Source organism: Cupressus sempervirens, chromosome 7, assembly GCF_028749045.1.
Source record: "Cupressus sempervirens isolate cs-2001-9-10 chromosome 7, ASM2874904v1, whole genome shotgun sequence".
Classification (NCBI taxonomy): domain Eukaryota; kingdom Viridiplantae; phylum Streptophyta; class Pinopsida; order Cupressales; family Cupressaceae; genus Cupressus; species Cupressus sempervirens.
Window position 1 is genome coordinate 382,341,548 of NC_143124.1, and position 23,586 is coordinate 382,365,133.

The 23,586-nt window shown below is 36.5% G+C and overlaps 1 protein-coding gene and 1 long non-coding RNA gene across 2 annotated transcripts; one reads left to right on the forward strand and one right to left on the reverse strand.

The window, feature by feature from the left end:
* The first annotated feature begins 65 nt into the window (after positions 1 to 65).
* LOC149547083 (uncharacterized) lies at positions 66 to 23,586 on the forward strand. The gene is made up of 3 exons (XR_016353830.1): positions 66 to 394; positions 554 to 721; positions 22,998 to 23,586. It is a non-coding gene; the product is annotated as an uncharacterized LOC149547083 (long non-coding RNA).
* Positions 4,541 to 5,832, reverse strand: LOC149547084 (disease resistance protein L6-like). The gene is made up of 2 exons (XM_089791495.1): positions 4,857 to 5,832; positions 4,541 to 4,760 (listed from the first exon to the last, which is right to left on the reverse strand). The coding sequence occupies exon 1, from the start codon at positions 5,799 to 5,801 to the stop codon at positions 5,076 to 5,078; it is 726 nt and encodes a 241-aa protein (XP_089647621.1). The 5' UTR covers positions 5,802 to 5,832; the 3' UTR covers positions 4,541 to 4,760; positions 4,857 to 5,075.

Genomic DNA, 23,586 nt, shown 5'->3' on the forward strand with positions numbered 1-23,586 from the left:
AAATGTACTTTCCACCTTTGGTGGGTGATCCATGTTTTATAGTGTTATCGCATTATTACCTATCCACATTTCATAACCACATTTCATAAGGTGAAAGATTTCATTATCCCATTCTATCCTTTATACTCACCTTGGACAATGTAACAAGGGCTCTCCTATGTACAAATGCCTTTTCTTAATGGAAATGTGGCTTTTTCTTCTAATCAACAAAGGATTTGTAAACAGACATGCATTGCGAATCCAATCTAATAGATCGCGAGATCTGTCATTAAACCAGAAAATACAAGGCACCCTGGTGGGTTGCGTCTGACTCGCACAACATGGATGAGACTAAACAGTTTCAAACTCCCGTTAAGCAACTTTGGAGTGGGAGAATACACTTTTAATGCTCCAGGTTCAAAGTTTTTACAACATTTTCCAGAAATGGGAGTCAGGAACATTTAATAATATATATGGATTGGATTTATCCTATCCATCAATCATTTCTCTTATTTGAATTTTCAATATTGGATTTATCCTATGCGTTAATCATTTCTCATATTTGAATTTTCAGTATAACATTTTGAATGGAACCCAGAAGAAGGCAATATGGCAGTGCTTCCATGCGACAGTCCAAAATTTCTAGATTTCAATGCAGTCGAATTCACTTCTATTTAGAGATGGCCACTCTGCATGTAGGACGCACTAAAGACTGTTTACTTACTCGGGCTTCCTGTGTAAGGTATGTGTTACATGCACCTCCCTATCCCTGTATATGTGGCCTCCAAAGGTATCTAGGTGCTACCAATGAAATTCATTACTAATCCATTTCCAAGAGTTGTTTGCCTTTTAAAATGTTGAAACATGATTGTGGAGGACTATCCATTTTACACTCCTTACTACTTACCAAATCCATTTTTCATTTTACTTATAAAATTTCTCAAATTTCAAATGCACTTCGTAGATGTGGATCTCATAACATGTAATTGCAATTCGAGCCATTAAACTTCCTTTTTCCTTGTCCTTATTGTATTCCGAGAATTCTGGTACATTTTAGAAACTTAATGCTTCTGGAGTAATAGAGTGACCATACTCATGTAAGAGTTTTGAGTTGGTGATAAAGAGCGTTGGACACTATGTCATCTTTCCATCTCTTATATAGAACTTGTCTTAGTCCCTTGCTTTTAATATCACATAACAATTCTTCCTCATCCTTACCACCCTTCAACATCACCTCTACCATTTCCTTTCCCCTCCCAGTAACTATCTCCCCATCTTCACCAATCACAATTAGCTCCACATCTCTGTTGGCTTTATTCAAGAGAACTGATACTAATCTCCTTACTTTTAATGTTTTTTCATTATCTTTTGTACTCCTCAGGTCATTATACAAATGTACAATACGCTGCCACAATTTATGTGCATCCAAGAATGACAGACTTGGAATATTAGATATTGCCTCTCTCTTCATTTCATAATTGGCCGCTTCTTGGGCATCCATCCATATATATATATACGTCTCCTCCCTACATACAGAACATTGCTCTTGATTTTCAATTTCATCAATGCAAAATTCAAACTAGGCACAAAGTCTAACATCTTCTCAAGGGAACCTGTGCACAAGAAAATTGTTTCTCCATGGTGAATAGCCTCTTTTATCTGTCATCACAGGAGCAATCATATTAATCTACTGTTGACATAAATAAATTCTTATTTTCAGACTAAGATAGGCTTTTGTTGAGATCAAAAGAACTCTGTAATTATATATGGAATTTGATTGAATGCACTTTACCTTCAATTGAGATGATTGCAGATTTTGAAAGACAAATTGCACACTAGCTTGGATCTTGAGTCCCTCCCACTCTAGGTTTCTGAGTTCATCTTCACGGCTTTGACAAAATGGATATGCCTCTAACCCCCACCTTTCAATCATAGGCAATGCATCTTTGCAGGAAATCATTCCCTTTGCATCTAGCACAACAAGTGCAGTTGCTGTATTAACCAAATGATGTAATGATTCTGGATTTATTAGCCATGGATTCGGAACCACTAGCCATGGAGAATTTGTAGCACATCTCTCATATTCAACCAAGTTGGCCTTCCCCAATCCACTCTTGGGATACAAACAACTTCTGCTGGATAGTCATGTCTGTCTAACATCTTTAGATACATATCTTTCAAAGCTGAAATCTGTATTTCAGACATGTTTATGGGTGTAATCAATAATAATAGCATTTTTCCGTGCAAGTCACTGATCTGCAACTGCAATTATCAGTGTAAAAGAACTTAGTACCAAAATTTGCTTTCAATTTACTATCGAATTGCAAGTTTTAATGAAAAATACCAGATAGAAGCTTTAAAAAGTTTAATACCCGTTGTTTGTTCTTAAGCAGAAGAAATCTGTTTCTGTTGTCACCAACAATGCTCTCAATAATTCAATATTGCTCTCTCTCAGGATTCTGATTAAGAATTTAACCTCATTAAGTATATAGGAGATGTCTACCCATGCTGTGAAACATTTTATGCCATTTTCTTGCCAACCATCAGTGGTACAGAAGACATGCTGGCTATGAGTAGGAAACAAAGAAAATAATTTATCCAAGAGTAAGGAACCCTGGGAGTTTTCAGGTGTGTAAGCCAGTATCCTGTCAATCAAATTAGTTGGTAATGAACCGAATGCCTTGCCGACATATATGAGTTTGAAGAGTTTACAATTGGATTCCAGCCTCTGGAGATTTTTTTCCAGTAATTCCCATACCACGGGTTCAGTGGAATGCAAACTAATGATTAAGATAAGGGCAGTCTCTGGCTGAAGAAAGTATGAACAGAATGCTTGTTGATGAGCATCGATGAGAATTCTTTCTTCCCTGAAGAACTTTGATATTGTTGCTTTCAACAATAAAGAACAATAAGTTTCTTGCAATAAACAAACATGGTGTTTCTTTAAACCATCTGCATCTTTATAAAGAAACCATATGTTTTTCTTTGCATATATTACAGCTTTAAATCTCTGAATGAGTATTTACTATTAACTTTGAAATAAATCACAGCTATACCTGCAATTTTCCTGTTACCACTACCACATGCCAGTCATCCTTTTCCCTATGCATTTCCATCCATCGTTTGATCAGCTTTTCACTTCCACTAATGTCTACACACCAAAGGCTCTGAATTGCCACAACACTATCCATCCATTTCCCTTCTAACCTCTCACAATTTGTGAGTCCCAATCTTATTAAAGATGGTAAGGAATGGAAATCTTCAGAGAGATATTCCAATTGAGAGCATCCTGACAGATCTAGCTCTTCTAAACAAACAAGATTGCCAATTGCTCAGGAAGTATCAACAAACTAGTACATTGAGACAAGTCTAATTTTCTTAATGTTCTTAGGCAATGGAAGTCACTGCACAATTCCTCTAGCTTGTCGCATCTTGATAATCTCAACTCCTCCAGACAGCTAAGTCTACCAAAACCTTGAGGTAACTTTGATAAACTCCACCAATTGAACATGTTCAATTTTCTTAACGCTACCAAGCAGTGGAAGTTATTACACATTTCTTGTAAGTTTTCACATCCTTGCAAGTCTAAATCTTCAAGGGAACTGAGTTTTGTGAGCTGACGGGGAAGCATTTTTAAACTAGAGCACCTTGCCAGTGAAATATTTTTAATCATTGTAAGTTCACAAATTTCTTCTGTTAGTTCTGTCAAACTTGAACACCCACTAAGTGATATGGACCCTGACAATGATGACAACTCTCCAATGCTATTGGGAAGACTTTTCAGATTTGCACATTTGCCTAATCATAAAGAAGTTAAGGATGTTAAATTCCCAATTCTTTCATGGAGCCCAAATAAACTGCTGCAATGTTCTAACCACAGGGACCTTAATGAGTAAAGCTTGTCAAAACTGCCTGGAAGCTGCTGCAAACTCCCACAGTATGTTAAGTCAAGCATAGTAAGAGCCTTCAATTTGCCAAACCCTTCTGGCAACTTCTTCAGGTTCCTACAATAACTCAAAACTAATTCCTGCAAAGACTGGAGCTTCTCCAACGAATCTGGCAGTTCTTTCAGATCTTGAGAAAAGGACAGGTTTAACTTTTCCAAAGAAAATAATTGACCAAAACTCTCAGGAATTTCTGTGAATTGGCATCTTGACAAATCTAACTGCTTTAATTTGCTAAGCTGCTGAAATGCTTTAGGCATTTTTGCCAATTTACAAAAATGCCAGACACATATTCGTAGGTCCTTAAATGCTGCTGCTGTAACTGGATTGATTTCAAGATTTTGATGGGTCATGCTTTGTTCTGATAGCTTAAGCACTTTGAGTTTTGATTTTATCTGAAACCAAAGAACAATATCAGCTCACATCCACTGAAACCTTCTTACTAAATCACAAATTGTTGTAGGATAGTCTAGCATTCAAATTTTAGCGAGAAAAATGTTGCATACCACATGTTTATGATAAAAGTCGTCAAAGACAAAACATAGACAAAAAGTGATTACAGACCTGGGACAGATTCAACATCGTGTTGCCCTCAGAGTTATAATCAATGAATGTCAAACACTTTAATCTTGAAACATCAAATGGAATATTGGGTACTCTTCCCACCTGAAGAAACCTCAGCTTGTTAAATTGTTGACTGCATTTTCCTTTCACAAGTATCGAGTCTCCCATTGCAAATACTCGTAAAGACCCACACATTGTATCCAACTTTTCTGCTAATAGACGAAAAGGCTTCTTATTCCATTGCAACCAAACTCCTTTTATTTGGCGGAGAGCCTGTAGACATTAGGAGGCCACAACAACATAACTTTATATGAAACATCTTGCAACAACTGGCATAAATTTAATATGAATAGTAATAGGGTTTCATACCTGTTCATTGTTAAGGATTGCAGAAAAATCACCCAAATTATTGAAACGGTTGTCTTTTGATTTATTACGACCAGCTGCAAGAAGGAGATCATGAATGCTTATCCTGTTTACTTTTCTTTTGACGTTATAACCCTCTTCGTGCTCAATTCTTTTGAGCAGAGCCCCCTCTTCTAGGCTTTCAAGCTCTTCCTCTCCTACAATGCATGCAACTTCTTCCCACTACCAACTATAGAAGAATGAGCATATGTCAAGAAAGGCCTCCTGAGCACTTCGTTGAAGTTCCTCATATGCAAAGAGAATCCTTGATTCATCAAAATCCTCTTCCTTGTAGCCACTAAAAGCTTCTCCACTTTGGAGCCAATTAAGTAGTCTTTCATAAGCTTCATATTTGTTCTTTCGTTTATGGAGATATGCTCCTACTACTTCCAAAAACAGAGGGCAGCAACTGCATTTCTTTGCTATCTCCTTGGCCTGAGGTCTTTCATTCAATATTGAATGAATGTCCTGTTCTCTATCTATCTTTTTGCATAACATTTGTAGGGCTGCATCAAGAGAAAGAGGTTCCATAGGATAAATTTTACAGGGTTTAATCCCGCAGTCCTCAATCACTCCCAATATATTTGTTTTTCTAGCTGTTAGAAGCATCCGTATTTTTTTGGGACCTGTTATCTCCTTAGGTAGAAGCTTCTCCAGATGGTCTCTCCTCAAGACATTGTCAATGTATAAGAAAACAGTTTCTTTTTCCATTATATCTTTTAAGCATTGCTGTCCACTTTTATAGACTCTTACCTTTTGATTCACACCAGTCAAATCCTGTGCAATCTGGGATTGCAGTTCCTCTATTTTGGGATCTAAATCTAGGTTTTGGATGAGAGTAGCTTTGGAATGTTTCCAACCATGGAGTTTCTCTTTCAGAGATACATAAACTGCATCAGCTAAAGTCATCTTCCCAGCTCCTCCTATTCCATGTATAACAACTGCTACAACTGGCTTGTCATTTTCCCAATCAAGTAGTTCAATGACTTTAGTCACCTGTTGCTCTATTCTAACTGATTTCAAAGTTGACAAAATGAAATCAGAACTTACATATTAATATATTATCATCAGTTACTTTTAGCAAATAGCTGAACAGTACATTCAAGCAATTTACCTGCACTATTCAAGGAAGAAGCCTGTGGGTTGCTTCTTGCCATAGTACTGTGAATATCATCTAAAATACAAACACTAATCTGTTCATTTAATGTCTTGCGTATCTCATCCACTTGAATGCTAAGTTCTTCAAGGTCTTGTTTGTCTCTTGAAGCCATGTACAATCTACATCAAGAATTTAACAAATGTGTTATGTATATTGCTTGAGGGTAGTCCAACTTTCTTAATATATTTCTGAGCATTTATGTTTCTTGGAAAACTAAGCAAGGGGTGAGTATTTACTATTTAGTTATCTTGTCATGGCTCTTTTCATGTAAACAATCTGGGGGCAATACTGCATGGCATCAACTATTTCAGTCACTCTCACATGTTTGGAGTAGGTCTAGACTCTACACAACTGACAAGTGCTCTACCAGGTATATGTACAAAAGGAAATGGACTTGAAACATTTCAAACTTGTCATTTTTCAAATCTGGATTCTAATCCACAGTTCTTCCAAATACACAATTTATTCCAATGTATTTATGACAATTCTATCTATAGATGATGGTATCAAAAATGCATAAATAAGTTTGATTTATAAACCAATAAATGAATCTCAACAAAAAAATTAATTTGATAGATTGTGAAAAAGACCTTGTATCTATCATTTGATGAGCTAAAGGGGCTTTGAGATGAAAATTCCATAAGGTGCAACACTTGGTGAAGGTTTTGCAAATGCGGCAGCGAGTTAAATGGGCTTGATCTTGGGGAAAAATCATATTTAAGAGTGCTTGAGTAGTAGTATTACTAGGATGGTGGCCTCATGGTAAGTCTCAATGCTTCACCCTTGCAAGCATCACTTGGATGCAATAAGTGCAATGTGTACCATTCATTCTCACAAGGGATGGGTTTATGTGAACTGCTACGATGAAAGATGGATCAATGTGTTGGGCTCAAAAGCTATGTAATGGAGTTTAATAAACATCATAATTTGATTTAACAAAAAAATCTCCTACCTATCATTGAATGAGATGAAGGGGCTCTATAATGAATGATTCTTAAGGCACAACATGAGTTGAAGGTTTTTGCAAATGGGATAGAAAGTTACGTGGACTTGATTTCGGGAGAAAATTGATGGTTAAATACACTCAAGTCAAAGTTGTAGTGGCCTAGGTAACCTCCCAAGGAGTCCTATATTCTTAATTCATTCATACTCATGAGAGATGGGTTCATAAAATCACTGCTCATGAAAGATGGGCAATTCATTTGACTCAAAAAACTATGCAATTGAATACCAATAAAATTAATCAATAACTTGATACATTTGTGAGAAATACCTCATACTTGTCATTGGGTGACTTGAAAGAGCTCTATATGAATGTTTCATGAGGTACAATACTTTTAACAATTTGGCAAATATGGTGTTGTGTGGTTTTCACACCATCGCCCCATTAAAAATAGGGACCCCCTCTTCTCGTTTTAGCAAGTAGGAGTCTTTGTCTTAGGCGGTTTTGGTTGGCAACATTTTTTTCAACTCTCTAAGTCTAGGGTGAGTTTATGAAATTTTGGCTCATCGTGAAGCAATTTTTGTCTCAGGTTTGTGTGAGCACTTTGGAGCCACTTTAGAGGAATTTTCGTATGCCAAGTCCAAGAGTAGAGTGGAACTTTTAGCCCGAGAGAGAAGGGGGTTGCATGTTTGAGAATTAGGAAAAAGTTTGTGAGGAAGCCATATTCGATACAAAATTCGCAACTTCAGAATTTTCCTTCCAGTGGAAACTTCGCAACTTCGGAATTGTCCCTCCAATGGAAACTTTGCAACTTCGGAATTGTCCCTCCAATGGAAACTTCACAACTTCAGGATTTTCCCTCTAGTGGAAACTTTGCAACTTCAAAATTTTTCCCTTTGGTGGAAATTTTGCATCTTTGGAAATTCCCCTACCTCCCCATTTCTCCCAAAAATCTCAAGACTCCCCCTTTTGGAAAAATGAAGTGCAAATGCTTGAGGAAGCCTTTATTCGGTGGCAAATTGAGCATTGCAATATTAGAACAATGAGGGGAAGAAATTGATAACTTTCTGAAGGATTTTCCTCTTGGAAAAATTTTGCATCTTCGGAAATTTCCCCACTCTAAGTCTCCCAAGTTTTACCATCCTCTAAGACATTAGTAGATTGATTTATGGCATTAGGGCAACACCATGAACAAGAGTAGAGCAAGGAATCACCAAGGAACATTTAAACGAGGACATTTTAAGAACATCGAGTCCTAGGAAAACTTCGCATCTTCGGGAATTTTCCTCCTCTGAGGATTTTCCCCAGCCACCTATTATCCTTTGTAAGTTACCAAAACCACCTTCTCCTAAAAAAATTGAGGAGAGAGAAAGTGACAAGAATTAGAAATAACAATAATAATAACAAATGGTTTTGGATTGTGATTTGCCTCGACTTTGAAAAATCATTGGTTTAAGTTGGGATAGAGTTTGTTTATTGTTGATGTGATTTTATTTTCAGTTTTTTCTCACAAGCTTAATGCTCTTCTCCTTTGTTTTGCAAGGTGAATTAGAGGAGGAAAAGAGCTGAATTGAAATTCATTCTTTGAACAACTTTGAAGATCAGAGTGTTGTTGTTGTTGCAAATTTGGCAATCCTAATTATGGTTTGTGGGAAGAAATCTTGGCCCTTGATCTTCAATCGATCTTGGCCCTTAATTGTAACTGAACTACCATCAAAGGCCAAGGCCTTGCCATTTGTAATGTATTAGATTAGAGGGGCTCAGGAGATTAGCTTAAACATTGGAGGTAGTATAGACCTAGGAGAGTAGAGTAGGATAGCTAAGGGAAAGACTTGATGAAATTGTTGCTATGATGCTTGTCAAAGTAATTGATAATTCATTGTTGGTTCTTCATGGTGGATTACTTGTTATTGCTTTGAAGTGTTGCATGGTTTCCTCAATTTTTCACTTGGAGTAGATTTCTTTTCATGTTGAAGTAGTTTACTTGAATGGAAGTTGTTGTAGATGTTTACTTGTTTGACTCTAACAAATCTGGACCTCTAACCTCTTGCCGATGGTAAGGGTGCTGTGCGTGGGAAGCCAATGAAAACTTCAATTGTTGTTCAATCTTTAGTTTGCATTCAAATGATGGGATTGGAGAGAGGATATTGATGTGGAAATCATTTGTGTATTCCTTAGAAGCTTGGACTAGGCGGGTGGAGTCGCTGGTGAGATTACACCTAGTAGAGTCCAAGTCATCCATGATTCCTTGCTAGAGATAGAAGTAGTAGTAGAAGTTAAGTTGAAGTGGAGGATTGAAAAGTTGAACATTATTTTCATTGCACATTGCAGAGCCAAATCTTTAGAAGTGCAAGAGTTCATATCCATTGACTGAATAATGTAAGTTCCTTTGTCATAACCAACATATCACATCATAAAATTGGGTGAACTCCACAATTAAGAAAGAAACTTGAAGTCATTTCATGATCTTACTTTGCAAGCTTAGCATGAGAGATGACCTTATATCAAGAGAGGATTGAGTGTTTGTTTCTCCTTAAAACATGAAGTATTTGATTTTGCATGTTCTAGTGGAACAAAGCTCACATCAACATATGATACCAAGCTAGGTGGGCATGATCTTAGGGGAAACTCCATGCTCAAGGCTTGAGTTGGAGTATAACTAGAATGGGGAACCTCCTAGGAAGTGTCAATGTTTCACCCCTCGAACATTACCTAGATGGAATGAGTACTAAGTAGACTATTCATAGTCATGAGAGATAGATTGATGTAAACAACTCTTAATGAAACATAATCAATGAGTATGATTAAAAAAAAATGTACGTGAATAATAATAAAATTTTATAATTTGACACACTACAAAAAACACCTTGTCATCAACAAATGAGCTAATAGTGCTCCATTGTGAATTGATTTATAAGGCACATTTGCTGAAGGTTTTCCAAATGGGCTAGAAAGCTAAGCGAGCTTGTACCTTGGGGGAAACTCTATGGTTAAGCACACTCAAGTAGGAGTAATCCTAGCATAGGTGACTTCCCAGGAAGTTCCAATGTTTCACATTTATGAATATACTAAATGCAATGGATGATAACTGAACCATTCATGCTCATGAGAGATGATTTCTTCCAAAACACTACCCATGAAGTACGCATTCAATGAGTTTGGCTCAAAAACTATATAAGTGAATCATGATAAAACATTGTAATTTGATAGATTACAAAAAAAAAAATACCTTCTACTTGTCATAGGTAAAAGCCATCTTACCCACAAATGCAAGCACTTGTATAGGTGCTTTCCTGTTTGTTCCCAAGTAGTCATTTTGTAGTTGTGGTGTGATTTGTACATAAAGAATTCTACCTCCCTCAAAAAAGCTTATAACTTCATTTGTAACACAAGCAAAATTTACTGTATAGCGATAAATGTGCTAGGAAACATCAAATGTGCTTAGCATGATTAATTAATTTTTAAGTGTAGATTTATATTGGAGACACAAAAGTAGAAATCAAGGAAAGGATGGTTCCACAAGTGGGGTACTATGAAGAGGAACAAGTGGCCCCTCGGAGATTTCGCCCCTGTATTTGCAAGTTTTCGAGTGGTTTTTCTTGTTTTACTACTTTTTTTCATTGGTATCATCGCCTTCTTACATGTCCTTGTTGTGATTGTTGCTAGCATGAATGCTGATGATATTCCTATGGGGGAGTATACTAGCATTGTTGTAGCAGTGGAGAGACAACATAATTGTGTTCCATTCATGACTATGTTTGTCATCGATATCAACATACTGTGAAGATTGGCAGAGTAGCAGACATCAATTGAGGTCATATGGATCGAGTATTGAAGATGAGGTTAAGTGTGGTTGAGGACTTGTTCTGTTGTGTCTTGATGACATGGTTAAGAGCACGTGTAGAAAGTCGAAGACTGGTAAGAGTTATTTGTGATTTATAGAAGATAGTTTGTAGACAGAGTTCCTAAGAAGTGGCTTCTGATGTTCGGATTATATCTCCTAATAGGGATAGAATCTGGATGAGTGAAGTTAGAGACAGAAGATAGTTTGATGATGATGTCAGTGAGTGTGCGAGTCTGAGGTGGTACGTGTAAGAAATTGTGAAGACCGTGAGCTGACAATATTTTGTAATTGTGAAAAAGATGTATTGTAGTGTGTTATCTTATTGAGGTCCTATTGTAATTGTAATTGGGAAAGCCTCAAGGCCGACTCAATGAATTATTTTGAGGACATGGTATAAAGGAAAGTTATTTTCCTTGTGATGGAATGGGTATGAGTGTATGCAAATAATTTGTGAATGCAATAAGTGAAATGGTAAATGCTATTTGGACAATGGGTCCATTTGCCTTCTACAACTCTTAATAGGGTTGGAATCTTCTCACAGGGATTCAAAATCTCCTAACAAGGATTGATATGTATTGAATGTATTTCATTGGCTCCTAACAGAGTCCATCCTCTTACAACGAACTTATATATTGGTACATCATTTTGTTTGTATCATCCTTTTTTCTCTCTAATTGAGGATTTCCCTAGTAAACATATCTAGTGTTATTATGTATGTGTATCTTCTTATGGTTGCTATTTATATTGATCACATGTTAAGGTTTAATAAGGTTGATAAAAGTAATATTGATCTGATAACTTATTCACCCCTCCCCACCTTAGTTATGTTGGTGGACTATACTTTCTAACAATTGGTATCAGAGCATCAGGTCCTTGAAGGAAAAACTTAACAAGTTTAGGAGATCAATGGCAGATCATTTTAGATAGAAAGTCCTAAGTTTGATGTAGTTAACTATGACAACTGGAAAGAGAAGATGAAGACACATTTGCCATGCTTGGGTCCAAGATATTGGCTGATTAGAAAGAATGAGAAGACCATTGTGGAAGAAAACAAACTTGAAGAATGTAGTGAAGCTGAAAGAGATTTTTTCATATGCAATATGCTTCCTAGAGAAGCACTTTTGTCAGCTCTTCCTAAAAATGAGTATAGTCAGGTAAAATCCTTGGTATCATCTCATGAAATTTGGAAAGCTTTGGAATCTACTTTTGAAGGTAATAAGCATGCTAAGAGAATTAGATTGCAAAATTGGATATGTTTATTTCAAGAGGTTAAAATGATGTAAGATGAATCTGTAAGAAGTTATATTGGCAAACAATCAAAGATTTTTGCAGGAATAAAATCTTGTAATGGAACTAAAGATGAAGATGAAATCATATGGAAGATCTTGAAGACTTTGACACCACATGCAAGAAGACATTGTAGATGATTGAGCAAGTGATACCTTGTACTAAGAAATTTTCTAGAGAGACTCTTCTTGGAAGATTGGAGGCAACATAAGTAAGTTTGAAACAATTTGGAGATTTACCTAGAGTGGAGACTACTTTTAGTGCATTAAGTGTTCGCCCTTCCTTATCAAGGAGTGCAAGCACTAGTGGAGATTATGCTAGCAGTAGTAGATCCAGATCTGAGGAAGAGAGAAAGATTGAAGAAGGAATAGCCTTGCTTGTGAACAGAGAACCTAATGGTAAGAAAATATTTAAATGTTTGACTTGTAATGAATTTGGTCATTATGGTTTTAAGTGTCCTAAAAGAGTAAAGAAGTACAAAAATAATTTCCAGTCTAGAAGACCTAGAGAATGCCTGTATGCAAATGATGATGATGAATTTGAGGAAAAGAGTGAGAGTGATGATGAGTTAGGATTTGTAGCTATAAAAGAAGAAAATCCTGAAAAGGAAGTCAGAGAAGAGAAAGCCCTAGTGTCACAAGTTGAGAAGAAATTTGATTGGATCATAGGCAGTGCTTGTTCACATCACATGATTGGTGATATAAATAAATTTGTTAAGTTCAACAACCATGATGGAGGAATTGTTAGAGTTGGTAACAATGTGACTTGTCATATGAAGCGAATAGGATCTATTACTCTTGATGGGAAAACTAATACAAATGATGTTTATTTTGTTGATGGATTAAAACATTACCTTTTGAGTGTTTGAAAGTTGGTTGATAAGGGATATCAATTACAGTTCATAGAGAAAACATGCATCATCAAGGACAAGAATGGTAAGATGATTGACACTGGTACAAGATCCAGAGGTAATGTTTTTCAGCTAAATCCTATAGAGATGACATGTTTGGTTGCTAAAGTTGATAACAGGTTGTTGTGGCATAGAAGGTTTTGTCATATAAATTTTGACAATATTGTGAAAGAAAGTACTACATTTTCTGTTAGGGATTTACCAAAAATTGTGAAGCCTACTAATGTTGTGTGCAAGGAATGTGATATGGCTAAGAAAAAGAAAAATTATTTTCCTAGCAAGAAGTTTTCTACAACAACAAAATTGGAGATTATTTACACAAATCTTAGTGACCCACAAAGAAAAAGAGGATTCTACGATGAAAGGTGACATTACTAGGATGATGTGGGTAGCATTCCTTAGAGAAAAGTCTAAAGCATTTGAGAAGTTTAAGTTGTTTAAGAATAGACTTGAAAATGAGTCTAGTTTGAAGATTAAATGTTTAAGATCAGATAGAGGTTGAGAATTTACCTCAAATGAGTTTAATACTTTTTGTGAAATGAATTGTATTAAGAGGTGGCTATTAGACCTTAAGACTCTTGAGCATAATGGTATAGCTGAGAGGAGAAACAAGTCTATAACAGAAGCAACAAGAGCTATGATGTTTGAGAATGATGTATTAAAGACATCTTGGAGAGAAGGTAATACAATAGTGTATACAGTGAATAGAGTGCAGATCAGAAAAGGTATAAATAAGACACCTTATAAATTGTGGTTTGGAAATGCACCATCAGTGAAGTATTTCAAAATTTATGGAAGTAAATGTTATAACAAGAGAGATGATAACATTGCTAAGTTTGATGCAAGAAGCGATGAAAGTATGTTCCTTGGTTATTCATTGAAAAGCAAATATTATAGATGTTCTAATTAGAGAACTAAGACTATTGTTGAGAGCGCATATGTAAAAGTGGATGAAAAGTTTAGAGTTCAAGAGAGAATGCTCGATTATAATTCTGATGATGAAGAAGCTAATCTTAAGCCTATCCAAGAAAATTTTGAGACTTTTATGAGATTAACAATGATTTGCAGAATGATATTCAAGTTATGGAACAAAGAGAGGAACCAAGATCTGAACCTAGACCAAAAGTAATAGTTGAGACAATGACACCAACACCAAACAAGAATTCGACAAAGAATCATCTTGCTGATCAGAGTATTGCAAGCAAAGACAAAGGAGTTATGACAAGAAACAAAGTACATGAATAAGTATGCTTGATTTCTCAAGTTGAACCTAAGAGTGCAGATGAAACATGTAAGGATGATCATTGGATTCAAGCAATGAAGGAAGAACTAGATCAGAATGTGCAGAATGATTCATGGGAATTGGTCCCTAGACCTAAGGATAAGAATTTTATAGGAAACAAATGGATTTTCAGAAACAAGATGAATGAACAAGGTGAGGTTGTGAGAAACAAAGCAAGATTTGTATGCAAAGGATATTCATAGCAAGAAGGTATAGACTATGAAAAGACATTTGCACCTATTGCCAAAATTGAAGTAGTAAGGATGTTCTTGGCTTATGCAGCAAACAAGAAGTTCAAAGTGTATAAGATGGATGTGAAGTCAACATTTCTGAATGGAGAACTTGAAGAAGAAGTCTACATTGAGCCTAAAGGATTTCTTTTGACAGAAGAAAGAGATGTGGTATGCAAGCTGAAGAAAGCGTTGTATGGACTAAAGCAAGCGCCTAGAACCTGGTATGCAAGGTTGGATAAGTATTTGACAAAATTGAGATTTGCTAAAAGCACTGTAGATAGTAACTTATATAATTATATTTGACAGAAATTGAGAATGGTTTGTTGATTATTATAATATTTGTGGATGATATAATCTTTGAAGGTGATGATGAAGCAAGTGATGAATTTGCTAATGAAATGAAGAATGAATTTGAAATGAGCATGCTTGGTAAGATGAAATATTTCTTGGGTTTACCAATTGTCCAGAATAGTGATGGTATTTTCCTATCACAAACTAAGAATTTGAAAGACTTATTGAAGAGATATGGCTTGGAAAGTTGTAAACATGTTGGTACACCTATGATAATTGGTCACAAGTTATCTAGCAAAGATGAGACACCTACGGTTGAACAAAAGCAGTACAGATCCATGATTGGAGGTTTGCAATATTTGACTCACACAAGACCAAATATAGCAAATGCAATTGGTATAGTAGCAAGATTTCAAGCTGATCCTAAGGAATCACACTATGCAGTAGTAAAAAGGATATTTAGATATATGAAGGGTACACCTTATTTTTCGTTATGGTATGATAAATGAAATGACTTTACTCTATGTGCATATATTGATGTGGATTGGGCAGGTAGTATGGATGGCAAAAAGAGTACAAGTGGTGGAACATTTTTCCTTGGAGGAAGATTGGTTTCTTGGCTAAGCAAGAAACAAGATTGTATTTCACAGAGTATAGCAAAAACAGAGTATGTAGCAGCAGCAAACAATTTCAATCAGATCATGTGGATGAAACAAATGTTGAAGGATATCAAGATAGTGTTTTCAAAACCTGTTATCATACATTGTGATAACACAAGTATAGTGAGTATGTCTAAGAATGATGTATTACATTCTAAGACAAAACACATATCCATTAAGTATCATGTTTTGAGAGAAAAATTTGTAGAGAAAGAGATCAGATTGGAGTATGTTAATACAAAGGAGCAGATTACAGATATTTTTATGAAGCCTTTGCCTAAGGATACATTTGAATATTTGTGAGGTATGCTTGGAGTTATGCCCTTTCCTATTTTTGAGTAGACAATGGAGAGATTGCATCAATCCAGTGGTACAAAGCACTATTGTTTATCTGGACTGAATGCTGACGCTTCCTCTATGGGGGAGTATCTATGATTGAGCAGAGTCATGAAGGACTCTTGGTAGTTGGTATTTAGCAATGCCTTTGGACACTTGAGCTGGTTGAAGACATTAAGCAGCAGATTGACATAATGATGCCTTTGTCATTGATGTCAATGGGGGAGAAGTAGTGCATGAAGAATATCTCCTATGAATGGGGGGGGGGAAGTGAATGCATATGAGAGAATCTCTTGTGAATGTGGGAGAGTTACGAAGAAGAAAAGATTGATGTCAATAAGGGAAAGTACATAAGAGCATAAACAATTGAGAAGTTTATCAATGGGGGAGCAATAGTTGTTCCTAAGAGTTTCAGATTCATGAAGAGGATTTCAAAAGATCAAAGAAGCAGAGTTGGATTTGGTATTCTTGGAATTTAGATGTTTTTCATCTATGTTGCCATCAATGCCAAAGGAGGAGATTGTTAGCATGAATGCTGATGATATTCCTATGGAGGAATAGTCTAGCATTGCTAGAGTAGTGGAGAGACAGTTAGCATGATTGAGTGTTGCATTCATGACTATGTTTGTTATTGATGTCAACATACTATGAAGATTGGCAGAGTAGCAGACAGAGATAGAGATCGTACAAATCGAGTATTGAAGATGAGGATAAGCATGGTTGATGACATGTTCTACAGTGTGTCTTGATGACGTGGCTAAGAGCACGTGCAGAAAGTCGAAGACTGGTACGAGTTATTTGTGATTATAGAAGATAGTTTGCAGATAAAGTTCCTAAGAAGTGGCTTCTAGTGTTCAGATTATATCCCCTAACAGGGATAGAATTTGGATGAGCGAAGTTAGACAGAGACAAAAGACAGTCTGATGATGATGTCAGTGAGTGCACAAAGTCCAAGGTCACAAGTGTAAGAAATTCAAAAGACTATGAACTGACAATATTTTGTTATTGTAGTCTTAATTGGGAAAGCCTCAAGGCCAACTCAATGAATTATTTTGAGGACATGGTATAAAGGAAAGTTATTTTCCTTGTGATGGAATGGGTATGAGTGTATGCAAGTAATTTGTTAATGCGATAAGTTAAGTGATAAATGCGAGTAAGCGATCAAAGGGATCATTGTGATGCAAGTTTGCAAATCTGGTATTGAGATTTGAGAAGTATTTGGTGCAAAAGAGGCACGGTAAGAGGACAAAGCAAGAGTTTGAGTTGCTGAGATCAGTTGTGTTTCTATTATTCTGATAGGAATAATATAGAGGCCAGTTGGACAATAAGTTCGGTGGTCTTGCCCCTGAAACTGTTTGGACAGTGTGTCCATCTACCTTCTACAACTCCTAACACAGTTGGAATCTCCTCATAGGAATTCAAAATCTCCTAACAGGGACTGATATGTACTAAATGTACTTCATTGGCTCCTAACAAAGTCCATCTTCTTACAAGGAACTTATATATTAGGACATCATTTTGTGGGTATCATCTCCACTGAGGTTTTACCTTTGATCAAGGGTTTCCCTAGTTAACATATATGGTTATGTATGTGTATCTTCTTATGGTTTTCTTTTATATTGATCATATGTTTAAGGTTTTATAAGGTTGACAAAAGTAATATTGTTTGCTTCTATCATTTCTTTGCATTGTGGTTCTAACTTTTTTTTATGCATTTTTTTGTTTCCCTCACGCACATGCATTCCTTTCTAAGAATTGTGCCATCTTGGGTTCGATTTGTTGTGATCGGAAATTGATTATTTTTTGTATGCTCTTAGAAAGTTATGCAATTGCTAATGATGAGAGGAAAAATGCAATTAATGCAAATGGTATTGTTGGTGGGGTGGAAAATGTTAATATTGAATCTACCAAACCATCGTATAAGGCAGTGGTTACTGAATCTACCCAACTTAAGTGTGTTTCAATGGAGAATTTGTTAGAAAAATGGTTGTGGGAGCAATTAGAGGAGTGGATCCCATGCCAATGGACATCGAATGGGAGACAAAGGCCTCGTGGAAGCTACAAATTCCAAAGGAGAAGATAGTAAGATCCTCTTGCCCAGTGTGAAAACCCTTTCACTCTCTGTAAATGATGACATGGTAAAAGCTATTAAATTTGAGTAATCTCATTTAAGGAACATTGCCATATTTTTTGTTTGCATGGATAATGAAATTTTTACCTACTAGAATATTTTTGGATGATTGGTTCAGCAATGTGTGGAGAAAAAAGCCTAGAATTGTTGTAAGCTTTAGTAGAATGATTTAGAAGGGTTTATTTTTCGTGTTTATGAAATCTCATGACAAGCGAGTGTTAAAAAATGACTTCTTCAATGTTGGCCAAACCCTATTTAGGGCCTTTCCATGGTCACCCAATGACAATGTTGAGCAAGTGATTGCTCGTCCTTCTCCAAATTGGGTCAAATTGAGAGGGGTCCAGCCTGAATTCTGACCCTCATCCTTAATATGCTCGAACCATTGGGCTATGCTCTTCAATCGAGGATTCAAGGGTCACAATCTTGCATTTGAATGCTAGAATCCTCGTTGCTCTAGACTCTGAGATGTTTTTTCCTAAAAGGATTTATGTATACATTGAAGGAAAAATTTCAATTGGGAAATTGTCTTGCTTGGCAACCTAGGAGCTTGTTTCCATTGCAAGCTTAATAGTCATACAAGGTGGGATTGTTCATCCCTAAAGAATATCTAAGAGTCTTCAATGTCACATTTGTGGTAAATGACTCTATTAACCCTTTGAGGAAGGAAATTTCTGGTGAAAATATTAAGAACCCTTTGTCTAACAAAGGGAGAAATGAAGTTGCCTCCTCTAATGAAAAGAATATGCCTAGCAATGGTACTCTAGATAAACCAGAAGGAAAGTTTGTTACCTTGTCTAACCCTCTCTTCAAAGAGGATTTGGATGTGATACCCACAAATGGGTCTAATGTAAGTGTCTACCCTAACCCTTTCGGTTGTCATCCTCAATATCTCCCAATTCCTTGGGAGATTCAAAAAGATGATATGCTCACCAAAAAGAAGGCACAACAAATTACAATTGAAAATATTAATGAAAAAGGAAAGAGATAAGGAGAAATGAACAAAATTCTTTGGAGCAGAGAAATGTCCCATTTGAGATCATGAACTCTCCAGTAGAAAAGGTAAACTCATCTCATATTGTCCCCATTGAAGTTGATGGTAATGGTTTGTTGAAAAATGGAGAAGCCCAATTCACTAAAGTTGTTAGTAAGAGTTCAAAAAAGAAAAGAAAAGTCTTTGAAAGGCAGAATAGTGCTAAATCCATTGAGCAAGCAAGTAAACATAAAAGCCTTGATATGCCCGAGTGTTTGAATAGACTTTATAAGAATGAAAAACCATCCATAAACAATTCATAATGATAAACATACATAGCTGGAATGTAAGGGGTCTTGAAATGCCTGACATAAAGTATATTGTTAGGAAATGGTGTAATATGCTTACCAATAAGGTAATTATATGTTTACAAGAGATTTACATAACTGGTTATCTTACCTTTAATGCTCTAAAAAAATTATGGGAAAAAGCTACCTCTTTGTACTTTGATCATGATAGAGGAAAAGGTAGGGTAGCCACTTTGGTTGGCCTTGAGCAGTCTGATAAAATTGAGACTAAAGGTGTCTCCCCTTGCCAAAGAGCCCAATGGGTTGTATTCAATACAGATGATAAGAAGGTGGGGATTTGTAACATTTATGCTCTGAATGACTACAGGAAGAGAGCCTCTCTTTGGGATTGGTTGGTGATAAACCTTCCTGTTGCTAAATGGATTGTGGTGGGGGACTATAACATGATTGAGAGTAGTGGTGATAAATATGGAGGAGTCAAAAATATTTGGAAAGGTAATGGATTTTTCTTCTGGACTAAGTTCAAAAGAAGACTTAACCTTTGTGATCCTATGAAGAACAAAAAAAAAGAAAGAATTTGATAGCATTTGGTTTACATGGTGCAATAATCAAACCAGTAAGAAAAGGATATATTGCAGGCTTGATAGGATGTATGCGAATGCCTTTGTTTTTTGTCTTCTCTCATCGTCCTAGCCAATCTCCTATACGAGTCCTACCTGCCAGCATTTCTGACCGCTCCCCTATCTCTGCTCGCATTGCCCTTCATGGCCTCTAAACCTTGTAATCTCAACACAGAAGAAAAACAATCTCTTCAAGCTCAATGTACCTTTCCTTAAAGGTCAAGAAAATCTTGAAGTAACTAAAACAGTAACCTGTCTTACTAAGTATTGCAACACTGCATGTACTCCAAGAGAGACCTAGGAACATTTGTTTGATGCTTGGAGATTTTTTTTCCAAATTATTGGTAAGAAGGAAGCTAAAGATAGGAAATATGAGGAATGGTATTATCAAATGAAGTTGAATGAGGCTGAAAGAGACTCACAGACTAAGGTAATGATAGAAGCCTTGAAGAAACTTGATACATACTAAGATTCAGCTTAGAAAGATTTAGAACTATGATTGCTCAGAGCAGAGAATTAGGGCAAAAATGACCTGGGTCAAAGATGGTGAGAAAGGAACCAAGTATTTCTTTAACATCATCAGGGCAAAACAGAATAAAGAGGTGACTAGAGGCATTCAATCTCATAATGTATTCACCAGTGATAATAAAGAAATAATGAGTGCATCAGAGGATGGGGCTGATAATCATAGGGCTTTGGAACAATGTATAAAATTGATTCCCAAAAAGATATCAAAGGAGGATGAGAAGATGCTTAGTAAAAACATTAAACTTTTGAAGACGCTCTAGGCTCAATGGCAAATGGGAATTTCCCAGGTCTGGACAGTCTTCTCGTGGAGTTTTACAAGCAAAACAAGGACAGGATTAGCCTTGAACTCTTGGAGATGTATCAAGATGCACTTGAGAAGGGATCTCTTGGTGAGGATATCAATTGAGGTATAATCAAACTACTTCCTAAAAGTGGAGAGGAGTCCCAAGTCAGAAATTGGAGACCTATTACTTTATTGAACCTTTTCTACATGATTATTGCAAAGCTTTTGGCCAGAAGGATGGCTAGCATTCTCAACAAGATTGTTTCAGTTACTCAGACAGGGTTCACTAAAGGCAGATACATCTTAGAAAATATTGTTTCTAGCTAGGAAGCAATACACTAGGCTAAGGCTGATAACCAGAATGTGGTAACGGTGTTACTTGATTTTGAAAAAGCATATGACATAGTGGAGTGGCCCTTTGTTTTTAATATGCTTCATGCATTTGGTTCCCCCCCCCCCCCCCCCCCCCCAATATTTTTGCAGTTGAACAGCCGTTTTGTTTAAAGACTCCTCCACTGTTATTGAGGTCAATGGAGAAATCTCTGACCCCACCCCTCTTGGTAGGACTATCAGATAATTGTGTCCTATTGCTCCAACACTTGTTGTGCTTGTTTCTGATGCGTTATGTTATGTTCTCAAAGCTTCAGATTTTGGCCCCCCTATGAAAGGTATTTCCTTACCTAACCAAGATGAATTAATCAATGAACAGTTTGCAGATGATACTCCCCTGTTTGTCAAGCTTTCTGAAGATAAATTTGATAATGTTCTGAACAGACTTCAATTTTTTTTACCTAGCATCAGGTGCAAAAATCGCCCTACATAAATCCACAGTGCTAGGTTGAAATGAAGAACCACCAGATTGGCTGCAAAGAAGAGAATGGTTATGGGTAGGACCCACAACCATTATTAAGTATTTGGGCATCCCTTTTGCAATTGACCCTTCCATCAAAGATATGTGGGAGCATCTGGAATGTCAAACTCATGTTGTCATTGGCTAGTAGAATTCAAGTAGTTCGAAAAGTGTTGGCTTCCCATACAATTTATTATGCATCCTCTTGGTTGTTTGTCAAATATCAAAATGAGAAGCTTGATAAAATTCTGAGGGATTTCCTTTGGTCGGATGGCATGGGGCACAGAAAAGGCACAATGTAAACTGGGACTGGTGTTGCAAACCAGGAGAAAGGGGTGGCCTTGGGCTTAAGGACTTGAAAGCTCATGGGATCGCACTAGCCTCCAAATGGATATTCAAGACTCTCCATGGTAATGAAATTTGGAAAGCTCTTGTGCGAAATAGTCTACAACTGTCAGCCATTAGAAAGGGTAAGCAGTGGAAGGACACCCCCCTAGTTGATATTGTTTTGGTGATTTTGAAATCAAGGTGTTTGGATCTAATGTGTTTTCTTCTCTGTGGAAAGCATGGTGTTGGGTAGGACATCTTCTCTGCTCTAAGTATGATGTTGGGAGCAATCCTAGATATGATGTTGGATCTATTTGATGGGGCATTTATCTTAACAAGAAACCTCTTGCTTTAACCCAATGTTGTTTTGCTTAGTATTGGAACTCTATAGAGATCCCTCACATTAGGGATATTATTTTTGACAACCAATTGGATTCATGGGAAGAAATCAGGGAGAAATTCAATACCTGCCCTTCTCAAAAGAAGATTTATAGTATATACTCTCATTTCAAAAGCTACAGGCAGGTTCTTTCCTGGTAAGATTATGAATACTGATCAGGTGAAATGGTCTGATGGTAGGATGCTATTAGATATTTCCACTAAACAAATGTACACTTTGTTGAAAGAAGATAATGGCACATTTAGCAGAATTAATCAAAACTGAGGCTGTAACTGGTCAGTCTCTAGGTGGCACATTGTTTTTGAATTGTTTTGGCACTTCCCTCTTGAGCCCAAGAAAGTTTGTTTTCATTGGATCCTTTTGCTCAATAAGCTTGCTGTGGGTTCTGCTCTTTCTTCTGTTGGTATAGAAGCTGTAACTTGTTCTATTTGCAATTGTCCCGAAACCTTTGAACATCTTTTATTTGAATGCAAATTTACTAGTAATATTTGGTCTCTTTTTCTTGGTCAACCTGTTAGATGGAATTCATAATTCTAGACCAGATCTCTTGTAGCATGAACTCCTTACTAGTTTTGTGGATATTTTTTATTTCAAAATGAACAATTTTTGGTTTATTCTTACTGCTGAAATACTGTGGTTCATCTGGAAGCAGAGAAACAAAGAGATTTTTGGAAACAGGAGACGGGATCATACTGGGTTTAATCTTAAACTCACCCATTTTTACATAATGTCATAATGTCACAGGTCTCTGCTGTGCTTGAAGTACCTAAAGACAGATTCATGATCTTGGTAAGAGGAGGAGCCATGATTATATACAAAGAGGACATTCAATCAGCAAACTACTTCAATACCTACTCGGATATGCTGAATCCGGAAGAGCTGGAGAGTCTTAAGCAATTCACCAAGAACAAACACATTGATATCAATCAAGAGAACAAAAAGATCAGAGAACAATGGGAAAAAAGAGCACTATCCTGGGAAGATACACCCGGCAGTACACCTGCAGTAGGTCCTCCCATTGGAGCTTTTGAATGTGCCGAGGCAGAGTGCAGCAATAGCATAATTGATGCATGGGATTAATCAAGCTGGATAGTTTACTTACTTTTTTTTTAATGCTCTCTTATATTTTTGATGGATCCTAGTGGATGTTATAGGTGATATGTTGAAAGCTATTGTATATATCTGTAGCCGTAGGTACAGTCTCAGGTGAGACATAAAACTAAATCAGTATCATCATATTTTTTGTGGTTGCTACCTTCTGATAAACTTTGGTCCTGGTAAATGTATGCAGTTCTCAAACTATCTCAATATGCAAGAAAAGGTAGATTTGATA